The sequence below is a fragment of the Leptosomus discolor genome, chromosome 3, assembly GCF_034619465.1.
Source record: "Leptosomus discolor isolate bLepDis1 chromosome 3, bLepDis1.hap2, whole genome shotgun sequence".
In the NCBI taxonomy this organism is placed as follows: Eukaryota; Metazoa; Chordata; class Aves; order Leptosomiformes; family Leptosomidae; genus Leptosomus; species Leptosomus discolor.
The window spans coordinates 70,800,094-70,813,716 of record NC_141393.1 but is presented as its reverse complement, the minus strand read 5'-3'; the positions used below and the strand labels follow the sequence as shown (position 1 = coordinate 70,813,716).

The 13,623-nt window shown below is 39.4% G+C and overlaps 1 protein-coding gene across 5 annotated transcripts in view; it reads right to left on the bottom strand.

Annotated features, from left to right (window-relative positions):
* The window catches only part of DNM3 (dynamin 3), a 190,337-nt gene that overhangs the window by 66,899 nt on the left and 109,815 nt on the right, over nucleotides 1-13,623 (bottom strand). For all 5 annotated transcript variants that reach the window (XM_086462511.1, XM_086462510.1, XM_086462506.1 and 2 more), the window contains one exon: nucleotides 1,767-1,876. In XM_086462511.1, coding sequence (XP_086318637.1) covers nucleotides 1,767-1,876 — 110 coding nt within the window. The remainder of the gene's footprint in view (nucleotides 1-1,766; nucleotides 1,877-13,623) is intronic.

The window sequence follows — 13,623 nt, the reverse complement described above, 5'->3', positions numbered from 1 at the left end:
TGTGCTGTCATGTCTTAACACGCCCATATAGATATAAGGATGTTTTTAGAGCAGCTTGCAGATGCTGGAGGGTCTACTCACAGCCAAAATGGGCAGCGTTACTGCAGACATGGCAAACATTTTAGACATCTGATTTTGAAATCCTTCTGTCCAGTGTCTATGAAGATCAAGTGAAAATGTGAATGTGCAGCTACATAACACCCAAATAAATCCCAAACTTGCCAACGGAAATGCATGCTTCTCTTTGATTTTTCACAGCAGTTCAGTGATTAATATTTAAGATGATGATAATATTCAAAGTCATTAGCCAAAACAAAAGAGAAACAATGAGCTAAAATTAACAGCTTTCTCATGGAAGAGTAGAGCTGATACCGAGGCACCAGGACAAAGTTATCTTTCTTGACTGATGTATGTGCAATGTTGGGATGATGCACATAGAACAGAATAATCAGAATTACATTAATTTCCGGCATCTGAAGATCATTTATGTTCTTGAAAACATGAGAAGTTTTTCAAAACTTTTTCCTGTGCTCCAGAATGCAAGTGGTCAAGTGTTTGAAATCTTATTCCCAGCAAGTATGTGTGCAACATACTTTCAAAGGGCATCTCCTGGCAGACAATGTCCACATGTAGGCTAGCTAAGATGTCAGCAGATGTAGGCAAAGCCTTCATGGAGTAGTTCAGAGCGAGACTCACATTGCGTCCTCATGTTTCTGGGGCCAGCAGAAACTTGACAGCCCAGAAATCCTGTGCTTTGCTTTTGCTTTGCAGGAGGGAGGGGCATTCCTTGCTTCTGAAAGGACTATTTCTGGCCAGTTCAGGAGCAACAACAGCTGGCTCTGCAGGGAGCCACATCCAGCCCTCATCATCTTGAACAACGTCTAACGTATTGCCAGGCTTTGGCAATGCGAGGGGGGCGTGGGTGTGAAGGGACTTAGCAGAAGAGAAGAAAAAAACCAAGGGCATCTATCCATGCTACCACTATAATTAATTTTACTTATTTTCCTGAAAAAGAACTTACAGAAATTGCACCTTATCTGTTGAAATGCAATCCCACTGAGACAGCTGCAAATGCAACTCTCCTCTTCAGTAAAAACAAATAAAATGTACAGGTCACTTGTACGTATTTAAGTGTTGTCATGTTTCCTTGACTTACTTTTGCACAGTAATCTGAATTGGCTGTGCATCAGGAGTAGGCTTCCATAGAGTACCCACACCACTTAAATCAGAAGATGGAGTTTGAAAGCAAAAGTATGAGGCAAACACTACAAATCGAAGATTCTATTAATTAGGGAAGCAGAGGAATCTCATTTGCTCTCCATTCAGCGATATTTAAACCCAAACAAACAACAGAATGGCTCCCAAGATTACAGACAGGCAAGATTTTCCACTGGAGAAAGTGAAAAGCAATGACGCTTTTGTGATTTACACCAGTTAAATCTGGTCACAAGGTACAGAAGTCATGAATGTTTTGGTCAGCCTAGGTGATTGCCAAACAAAACAAAAACAGGATCAGGAGATGATTATTCAGCCATACAGAAGAACTAGATGACTATTCATGGAGCTGTTTCACCCCATGAGTGTCTAGGAGGACACTAACCTTTCATCCCATGGTTATGCAGCAGCAAAGAAGCAGAAAAATCAAGAGTATCAGGATCTTTATTCACTCAACATAGTGGAAATACCAGAACTGCACTCCCAGATACTAAAATGCTCAGTTAGATACAGTTTTATAGAAGTATCTGCAGAATAGCACATTTTCTTACCTCTGCTCCGTGTTAAACAATGCAAAGATATGCTTGCTAGACATGAAGCTCTTTTCAACATCTCGCACTTTCAAGTTGTCCAAAGGAAGCATATACTTCTTCTCTTTTTCCTAGGGAAAAAAAAAAAAAAAAAAAAAAAAAAGATTTAAAACAACACTATGTGAGAAGTCTCAATGAAGCCTGATCTCAGCAAGGTCTGTTTAGTTGGTAATGCCTTCAGTACATTTATTATCGTAAGGGAATATCCAAAATTGAAATGTCTGCTTATCTTTCACAGACATACCTGCAACAGAAATGAAACCTCAACTCCACTACTGTTTTTCACTGACCCTTTTGAAACATTTCCTAATTAAAAAATTCCATCTCAAACACACAAGCATCTACATTTATTATTCTTCATTCCTCTGAATTCTAAAAAGAAAAGGGTCAGATTTAACTAAAATGAAAATGTCCAATCAATACAGAACTCTTCCACCATGTCTGTGTAGCAACCGGAGTAACTTGTGACATAAAATTAATCTCTATCCAGAATTACTATTAGTAACTATTTAGGGGTGGCATTTGATGATTCCAAGGATAAATTTTCATTCCTCCAGTGGAAAATACAAAAATCAAACAAATCCATGAAAACCATACCATCATTGAGGTTTTATATACACCATATACAAACAAAAACATACTCTAATCTAACCAGCTTGTTTCTCCAAACAGCAGGAATGATCATTTCATGTTTGCTGTAGCCAACTCTTTTGCATTTTCATCACTATAATTTCACCTTTTCTAGGTTTGTTGCTTCCTGTCACTCCAACTTAGACTAGTAACGCTCTCAAGTAAATGTATGGTGTCAGAACAAAAAAGCCCTGAGATTATTAGCTGTTCCCATTGTGTTAAACTTCCTTGGAGTCCTCGTACTGATGGATAAACCAGGGCAAACCTCTCCGTTTTGCTTTGTAAATACATCTGATGCTAAGTAGAAGAGATCCAAAGACAAGAGGGACAACACTTGTATCCTCGTACCCCCATTCTGGTTTTGCACATCATGATAAAATTGCTGACAAGGGTACTATCACAGTACAGAGTTTAACAGCTTTCAAAGGCCATTAAGGTACTGTTAAGGCTGGTGCCATTACCGTGGCAGCAATGGAGTGTGGAGAGGATTTATGCCCTGGAATTTGTGCAGCGGATATCAAATAGGGCTCTCATGAATTCAGCTACCCAATGACTCCACAGAAGTTCAGTAAAGCACAGAAGTTGGAAAGCTTCACAGTCACTTATCTGCCAACGTGACACAAGACTGACTAGTCTCTGTCTAGCCATCATCAGAACTAGCTGTAAAGTCTAGCACCCATTGCACTTGCTGCAGAATTGTGAACTGGGACATCACTTATGATGGCTGGCTCAAGTAAGAAATATGCATGTGATAATAGTTTACTGTATGGCATAAAACAGGGGAAAAGGGACAAAGGGACAAAAGCGAACTAGGACTAATTTTTCTCAATACGTATTTCCCAGGAGAAATACACAAAAGTCACTTCCACTGCACAGAACTGGAAGAAGCCTTAGCTAGAGTCTTAGCTAGACTGAGATGTGTGTACTGTGAGGGCAGATGCAATTCAACTTGGCTAAGCTTCAGCAGATTGCAAAATTAAACTGGATGAGAATGTACCTAAGAGTGAAACTATAAAAATACAGTGATGTGTCCAACAACGGCTCACTTTCCTAGACAGCTTCGTAACAGGCCTCAGTAGAGGAAAAAGTGCATTTCAAAGGCCCTTCTGGAAAAGCATGATTTCTACTGTCTGTTGAATACAAAAGTTATCAAATCCAGTGTGGGAGGATTACATAAAAAGTATCTGATAGATTTTCAAACTGCCTCTAGCTTAGCCATCCTAGAAATTATTACTCACAAAACATCATACATATGTATATTCTTCACTCTCTCGTCTAACAATTATTATGATGAAGGAGTCCAGTAAGTAGTCTAAGTAAGTCTAGAAGTACCAGTCTATAACAATTTAGCACAGTTCATATCTATATTCTGCTTCCAGGGAATATATACTCCCTGAAACTCTGGGGCTCTCCCTGAAGGGAGAGTACACTGTCATCCACTCAGCTAGTATTACCACTGATATAAATAAAACTAAGCAAAGTAAATTCATATTTATGAATAAAAAAGCAAATAAAAATAGTAAATTAAGCTAAACAACTTATAGATCAGATATTTATGTATAAAAATTACACTGTCCTCTAATACTGATTTTTATTGATATGATCTCTTTTGATGTTATAAACTTACGTCCTCAATAGTTCTGGCAGCATTTAAAAGGGCACAATGTGTTAGCTTTGCTGCCATGACAAAGTGATACACACTTGAAAAATATTCTAGCAAACAAATTCAGGAGAACACATGTTAAACTTTGTATTAAAAGCAAATAATTTTTTATATTGAAAGCTGGACTGCATGGTAATGTAAGATACTTTGTTTTCGATTTCAAACATTTAAGACAGGCTATATTAAAAAAAAAATCTTTTGGGCAGAAATATCCATGTTACTTATTCCATTATAACTAAGAAAAAACTAAATAAGCTTATTTTTTATTCTTTAAAGCTTATCTTTCTGTATTACAGAATATGATTATAATGATTTACTATTCAATTACCAGAAATTGAAGAAGTTTCTGATTAAGTGTTTGTTCTGACGGACACTATTTACTGACAAACCAAGCAACCACAGATGAGTAAAAATAGATGATGAAAAAACTATACCAAGAATCTGATTGTCTAAACAAAAATTCCACAAGCAGGAAAGTTTTATAAATGTTTGATGCCAAACTGTGAGAAAGTGTTTCTTCTGTAGCCACCAGGAAAAAGGAAATGCCTACTGAAGGCTAAGAAGTGGTTGGTATTTATTTACATGGCCTCCTACCCACATGCTGAGACAGAGCAATTTCCAAGAAAGGGAAATCATAGGGTGCCTATGCTTGAAGCTAACAGAGACAGCGTGCCACATAGGAGAGATCAGACCTAAATACTGTGTAATTCCAAAAGAAAGGTATTACTGCAACATTAAAGCGTGGCAGCAAAACCCATGGCAACTTTTTTCCCTCCCTCCAAACAAAGAGGAAAAAAAAATATAAATGAAGCATGAGCTAATTCAACAGCAGATGAGCCCAACATCATTTCAGCCTTAGCTCAATTCATATTATGTTATGGTAGGGCAAAAAAAGCTCCAGCCATGACTATCTGTACATGTTTCCCAACCTGAGAGGCTGACAGCATAAGAAATAGGGAATGTTTGAAGCCTGGGAGGAATGGGGCTAGGCACACTTCTACAAGTGACGACATGCACATAACTGTGGGTCCAGTTTGGCCCCCTCAGCATTTGTTCTTTTTTATTTATAGATTTTTATTTTTATTATAGGGCAGAGAACTTAAGCATGACACGAGGGGAAAAAGCAGCACATGCTAATCTCATGTAGAGAGTTTGCCTCTTTTTCTTATACAGAGTACAGGAGAAGGAGGAAAAAGTGGGAGGTAGTATGGCCCATTCCTGACTTTGTGACATTAAAAAAAAAATCCCCATAATGCACCTTAGAAAAACAAACCAACTTGCTAGCCTGGGGAGGCCTTCCCACCCTTGAGACGTTTCACCACTCGTGGGCATAAGTAGCACTCACATCCTTAATGGACTAGTTCTGTTCTCTGACAGGCAAGTAAGCTGCCAAGGAACTGACAGCATGATGTAAATATGCCATACTACAACTGCTCCTTCCTTCTGCAGTGTTTAAATGTACTAAAAATAAATACTGCTGAAGCCCAAAATGGCACAAGGGATGCAAAAAATACAACAGCAGCTCCCCTCCCCCCAGCAAGGTCTCAGCAGGCACTTCCAAGCTAATGAACTTTATTTCATTTTCAGCCAGGGGCAGAAATCATTCTCTGCTTTTCGAACTTTGTAGGTTCTGTCAGAACAGCAGAAGAAGAAACCTTGGATACAATGTCAGCTAACTGGATTATAAAGGGAACAGAATTCCTTTGCTTCAAAGAAAAGAGATTGTTAAATTACTTCAGCTTCTTCCAGTTATCAAACGTGATTCTCATTTTTATTTGTCACTTTAAGATGGCTACTGCGCAAGAGCAGCATGCAGGACAAACTCTACTCCCCATTTCAAATCTTGAGAAGCAAAATTATTGCTGGAGAATTTAAGTATAAGATGCTCAGATTCTGAAAGGCAGGCCTAAGCCCAAGCGTTGGCCTAATCGCACTTTCAGTTACATCATGGGAAATTGAGCTTGTTTGCTCACCACTTTGTAATGCTTTTCAAAACACTAGTTTCCAACCAGGTGGTTATGATACCAACCAAAACTTGTCTATGCTGATTGTGAGGACCACAAGTTCAAAGAAATCAAGTTCCCAACTGGAAGTGAAGGCCACACTGGAAAAGTTGGAACAAAGGCTGGTTTACAGCAGGATTCATTCTGTGCATCTTTTGTACCAAAAGCATAACTCTCAAGACTAATTACTGCGCACTGACAGCAAACACAGGTATCCATGAAGTGCCTCTGCTATTAATATTAGGCATTAACAAGTATTAGGCATTAATGAGGCAAAATAGTGAACTACTTTAGAATCATAAACTGGATTTATAAGGTTTATGGAGGAAAGGAAGGACAGCCTTGAATTAAAGCTTAGGAACAGCAGATAAAAATGTTGGCATTTCTACCTCTGAACTAGACTTCCAGACCAACACTGTATACTCTCTGTATTTTTCACATTAGTATTTAAGACCTAATACTTACCTGACTCACAGGCATTGTTCTAGACCTTGTTTCTGCAAGCAGCTAGTGATGGCAGGGCATCATTAAGGTATCCTGCAATCAGTGTGCTAAAATGTGGAGGTGGAACACCAAAGCCGAGCAACTATTTGGCAAAGGAGTTAGCCAGCAGAGGCAGAAAATAATACCAAAATGAAGATGTTCTACAGTACTGTACTATTTTAGATGGCTGGATCACTACCCTCATTTTACAGACGGGAACAGACACCAGAAGCAGCGGCTTGTGAACCTGCTGAGCCAGAGCAATCTATACTAAAGAAAGAAGAAGAAAAAAATAGAAAGTGTAAGGAAACGCTGGTGGTGAGCTGAAACTGTGCCTACTTACTCCTGAAAAGGAAAGGCTCAGACTTGTTTACACCTAGGAGCTGCTGTCATTGGCAGTGCAGAATAGCCCATTCTGTGGTATTTGATGAAAATGCAAACTATCAAGATGCCTCACAGCAACTTTTATAGTATTTAAATCAATATTCAAGAGTTAACCATATCCTAACATTAAATATACCCAAGAGAATTTTACTGTGTTTCTATTTCAGTTTATTTTTCTCTCTCAGTTTAGAAAGCCATACAGGATCTTCACAATGGTCTCTGCTTTACCACACTTGGCTCTAAAACATACTCTGAAAAATGAAGCATGAGATACTTACATATTACTGCAAACTTTTGAAGAAAAACAAAGCAAGTTATTTCATTACAGACAACTTAGCAACGTGGAATTCAGGCCTGAACACGCTCCTAGGCACAGCTGTAGAAAACATAATTCTAAACTGTCTATAAAATGAAGAAGGAGCTGCTTTAACAGAAAAACAATGCATACATAAATATTCTAACATTTTTATGAAAAGCATAGCAAAAGAATACTTAATAAGTTGCAGATGAGAAGACGATGTTTCTTCCACCTATGTACCTATCCCTCCAGTCTTCTACAATCAACTCCTACATGGCTTTAGCTGTTGATAATAAAGGATTGAAGCCAAACACATTTCCAAGAGTTTCTTTTCTTTGACCATTGAAATCAGATTCAAACCACCATAGATTCTGATTCTTCAACAATGCCAGCCACGTGGGCATCAGGAAGCACTCTCATATGTACAAGTGATTGCCTATGGGCTTAAATGAAAGTTTTCAGGCAAAAACTTTAGGCAAAAAAATTAAAAATATTGTCTCACTCCCTGAAACTCCTCCACAGGCAGGTGGATTACACCTCCATGATGCATTCCCCTTCCTGCTCTGCTCTCGTCATGCACCGGGAGAACTCTGTAGCTGTGCTACACCACAGCAGATGTACATTACCTAGACAGCAGTTTTATTACATGTATCTATATCAACACGAATAATCCAGTATGACATATTACACAGCTGTCACATATAGGCATATATATAATTAAATATCAACAAAGACACAGAAGAACCATTATGCAACATAGAAGAGAAGCAATTCTGGGAAAATGCTGAAGAATAAAACAAAAGCTTCAAATTGAAAATCTCAATACAAAATTGTGACAACGGCTTAGGGTGATAAGCCAGACTGCTGGAAGAAAGGAGTACATGGCACAGAGCACCAACACTAGATCTTATATTCCCTCAGTGTTACAAGACTTTATCCTCTGCCATAGTGGAGATAACGAGTTCCTTATATAAATCAAAGCTGAAAATGCCAAACTGGAGCTGAAAAAGAGAGATCTGATGATAGAATCAAGCTATTTCGAATTTGAGTTGTTATCTTTTTATATTTTGCATTTGTAATATCTTTTCTAGGAGATTATGTGTACTGGCACTTCCAGTTTTTTCCCAATCTTTTGGTACCTTTTCCCACAACACATTAAAAAAAATTCAAGAGGCACGTTATATCTCTGGTGTTTCTTCTGAATTCAACTATGGGATTAAACCTGATGCTAATGTTAAATCAGTCCTTAGTCTGATCTTGTCATTCAATTTACAGTGTGTTACTGATTTCCCACAGTGTTTTTCTCTCATAAGAACTGGTATTGTATTTGTTTCTGCACTTTTCTTCCCCACAAACTTTTTCAGGAATAGAAACACAAGACTCCACAACTCCGTATTTGAAGTACTTTACCCTTTCAAGAAATGACCATCGGTGTCTTTCTTGAAAGAAATTTACTATCCTGCTACATTTCAAGACTTCACAGAAGGACACCAATAAAGGATGTCTCTACATCACTATTCTGCACCACACTGTCCAACTTTAATTGAGGGTTTACAGGGAGCTGAAGCTGCAGCTTGCACCCATGCAGCACACACTAGAGCAGAACCTCACAATCCGCCTGCTCAGAGCTGTGCAGCCCTGAATACCTCCTTCTCCTTGCCTGGAGGAGAGGATGGGCACAGCTCACAAAAAAACAACCAGAATCCTTGTGGAGTGCTGTGCTGAGCAACCAAGCTGGCCCTTAAGTGGGAGCTAACAAACCTGCCGCACCAAGCTAACTCCATGTGGTTGCTGCAGTCCCCATATTATGGTACCCAGATAAACAGCTTTCCCATCGGCCATGTTTCACTTCCCTCAATAATGAGGGGTGGGTAAGCAGGCATCCCATTGTATTAGTGCAGTGCCTGAATAGCAGGATTTAAAAAAAACCCCAAAAAATCCAGTTATTTCACTGGTACTTCCTGTGACTTTACATAATCAGTGCATCAAACAGAAGTGTGATAGTTTCTGGAATATATAACAAACTCAACATGATTTAAAATTGCCGCTCTTCAAAAAAGGTGTTGATTATCACAAGTGGAAGGGTTGGTCTTTCACTGGTCTGTGCTGTGGGGATAGGCTGTCAGTAAAAGGATCAATCTGAGAAAGGGCCTGATGAAGAGGAAATCTGTGTTTAGATCCTATTAGTTAGGATCTTGAAAGGTCATTTTGAATTTGGGAAATCTTGTCTGGGAAAGAAGCCAGCAATTCCTCTGAACTGAAGTGGTGCTGGCATTTAAAATTGAGAGAAAGCCCCAACTGATGAACCAGTTGACAGTCTGGAAAAATTGTGCTGGATGCATCTAGTGGCTGCTCCGACAGTAGGGGGGCGGGGGGGGGAGTATCCTTTGACCTGTGATTCTGTGACGTTTCTATCCCTTGCAATGAAGCCTGCTTATGACAGCTTGTTTTTCTCTGCTGGTGCTCGAGTTTTTATTTTTCACTCTTCACCTACTGCAGATCATCCAACAATCACAGTGGTTTGTGGGAGTGACAGTGCAGGATGAAGGGCTTTAGCGCAGCATGTCTGTGCTGGCACAGAGCAGAGTGTCGATGACCTACCAATTCCTGGGAGATCCAGCTTTGCAGTTGGGTACAGCTTTCCGTTCATACAGTTTACAATTTTGCTTATTACACATGTGCGTATAAAAGCACTTCTATATATATGTACACACACATGTTTTGGTGGTGGGATTTTTTTATTTAAAGGAAAAACATCATTCCTGAAATCTATTCTCTTTAGAAGTGCAGCTCGGATTTCAGTCTTGAGAAGGTGATGGTCTGGGTGGACAAACCTCTCCAGTTCTAATGATCTCTTGCGTAAGGAATACTAAGTTAAGATTGAAAAAACCCAGGAAGTTTAACTGTATTTTCAGCTTCCTGGACTCCCTTAACTTGCACTAAAAAGAGAGCCTCTCATTTATAAGCCTCCTGAAATTCCTTGGTAGGTACATGAAGAAGATACACTTTTGCTACAATACCTTTGTTTTCCCTTGGAAAGGCATTTCTTAAAACTATTCTAGCTTTTGAATGCATTTCAGTTTCTAGAAAAAGAATCCTAGAAAATCTCAAACTCAGGAAGCCACCAGATACTTTTCTTTGGGTACCAATTCAAGTAACTGGAGAGGCGCTAGATCCTTTGTGTCTGTGCATGCATGAGTGTGGAAAAAAAATCCTTCTTACTAAAATCAAAAGGATAAATATGCAATTACATAATTATGTAAAAAACATTAAGCAGGATTTTCCTGAGGCAACACATCTGTCTCTGCAAGACTCCTGAAGATGCAACACAATACACAGGCAAAAATTAGTTAACGGCATTTATGCTGCCGCACTTGCTTGTTATCATTAGAAGCTTTCAGACAGTAATCAGTTTCACTGTGGTGGAGATTACTGCAAAATGCATTAAGAAGTTCACGCCTGTGGCAATGGTCACTGAAAATATTTTGGAAAGCATCCCAGAAGTATAAGACTTTTTCCAGACATCCGAGAGAAACTCTGCTATGACAGAGCTTCTGGTGTCAAGACTTCTGCCCCCCCCCCTCCTTTTTTTTTTATAGCAGCATTTTTTGAAAGGTACATTTCAGGTTTTTTTCTTTCTCTTTTTATACTTTTTTTTTAAGCAAGCCAGGATATTTGGATCATGGAAAACATTAACGTCTGAGACAACTGTCTGAAGATACCTTCTTGCTTGCTCTACATAATATGTAAAAATATACACTGGCTTCTTAATTTCGTCCAGTAAAAACTGTCGAATTAAAACAAAAGAGTGAGAAAACCACGTGCTTACTCTATCATAACAACACTTCTGTTGTTTTTTTTTTTTTAAATAAGTAGCCCTGGTCATGTTCCTATATTAAATAAACAAAGAAAATTGAACACCATAATCATCAAGCACTATTTCTACTTTATATCAAGAACGTTACTTTCAAATGCAAGTGACATATGCCATCAAACCTTCAAAAGAGTGGGTTTTGAAATGTGTCTCAGAATTTGACAAAAGATATCCTAATATAATTATGGTGATGTGCAGGAAAACCTGCAACCCTCTGCCCTTGGAAACTAATAGCTATGAGCTTGAAGCTTCCTTTAAAACGTTCATCAGGAAGACTGTTTCCATGAAACTGTCCCAGACTGAAACACTCCTGAAGCTCACTGCCAAAGCTGTTCCTCAAACTGACCTTAAGTTGTCTCCAGACTGTAACCCTCTAAAGACAGAAGCCACTTCTCAATGTACATCATCTGCCCCAGTAGGTACCTGAACATGAGTGGGGACTGCAGACTTTACCATAGCAAACCCTGAACAATAACTGAACTCAAAAAGGAACCTGACAAACATGGGCATGGAAACATGGTAAAAAAGGTTAGCAGGACATCCAAGACATCATGAAACTATTAGTCTTAAGAACAATCAAGAGGTAGAGGACAGCAGCAAAAGGTGCAACACCAAAGCATTCTTCAAAGCTACGGTCATTTAAAAGAGTGACTGCAAGGTGCTAGGCAGTGTTAGTCTACTACTGACTCCTACCACTAGGAGTATGTGTGGAGTGAAGTGTGTGTAGCAGAGCTGCCAAACACAGTAGTTTTCAATCTGCAGATCCTGTAGATTAAATGAAAACATCCAAGTGTTGCTCAGCCACAAGCAGCTCTCTCCTCATAACAGTATGTTGAATGCACGTACCATGATGGACACTCAACACATTGCTATTTCGACTGTGCCGCTCAGCTGTTCACTTGCAGCAGTATACAGAAAACAAAGGTCCTTTTCCAGCATCACCCTAAGGGAAAAGTACGTCAAGCTTACAGCCTACCTTAGCAACACACAACTGAAACAGAAGGACAAATTCTACTGCCTTGGTCACATGCTCCCTTTAAATGCCATGGCAGATGGTGAACTCCAACAGATGTCAGCAGGAGGTATCGCAGTTTGGGGAAGCTTAGAGCAGCACCTCTGGAAGGGAAGAGACATCCTCAAACACAAATAATCAAGACTGCTCAAGTCTTATCACTGCCCTCTTGTGTGATGGCAGAACTTGATCAATTTATCGACAGGTCACCTTTGTCAGTTCCCTTTTATGTCCAGAGCAAGGATAATACCCATACACCGAAGTCTGAGAGACCATCAAATACTTGGCACTGAAGGCAGTTCTCCTGCAGGCCCAGAGCAGACAATGCCTGTGTCCAGCAACAGATTATCCAAAGCTATGTTTTGCAGCCAGACAGAACAGAGTGCATAGCTAAGAAACAGGCTAGTGAAACACTCTGCAAGCATAAACTTAAAGCAAACCTTCAGTCATGTGGTATTAGTTTCACTACACTGGAGGCAACAGCTAGAGGCTTCTGCTCAGAGACAGATCGTGCACTGCCGCAACCAAGACCTATGAACAAAGCAGGACTGCCACTGTGCAGTGCGAGAGGCACCGGAGGGAAGTGGGGTGCTGAAGTCAGGAGACAACATCTGCGATGCTTCTGGCTGCCAGATTAATTTCCACCAAAGCAGCCACAAAGGCTCAGTCAACCAGAGACTCCATCATCATTGCCCAGTTTTTGTGCTCGTTGCTTACAGCAATGAGAGTATCCCTCAAGAGTATCAGGACCTGGGAGGAGGCATTCCCCTTGCTTCTGCATGGGGGATGAGGTCTTCAGTAACTGCCAGATTAAGAATCTTGCAGTTATCAGTTATATTCTTTTGCTAGTGCAAAATAACATCCTTACTAATAATTTTAAAATATTTTTAATTGTTTTTCTACTTTTCTCTGTATTTCTTCCAATCCAAACTAACGCCAAACCTTGTCTCTTCTTGCTATGACATTTAAAAATATGTCATTTCTTCTCTGTATAAAATAACATCATCTTTAAAGAATTCCAGTTCTCCCTTGCCTGGATCCCTGCAATCAAGTGTTAGAAATTCTGATACCTAACACCCTCTTTTATTCCATGCTGTTTGCTTAAGGAGGAAAATACAAATTGATGGTACCATTGTGTAGAAGTTGTGTTAAGATGACAAACACCTGCATTCACTTAATCATCTCTGTTAAGATACTGTCAGTTGGACTGCCCAAGAACACGATTAGGGAAGGAGCGCTTTCCTGAGGGAAAAAACCTCTAATCAAAATAGCTGTAAGAGCTATCTTCATGCTTTAAAAATTTGCAATGTGCAGCTTGGATAGCTATTGTTGGTGAAGTGATATTATGAAAATAAGATTTTAAAGAGTCAATAAAAAAAGACATAGATTTTTGCTCCAGCAGAACTGTCTATACATGCTTAACTTCAGCTGTTTCAAAGAACCTATGAAAGGTACAAAGTCTGAGAAAGTC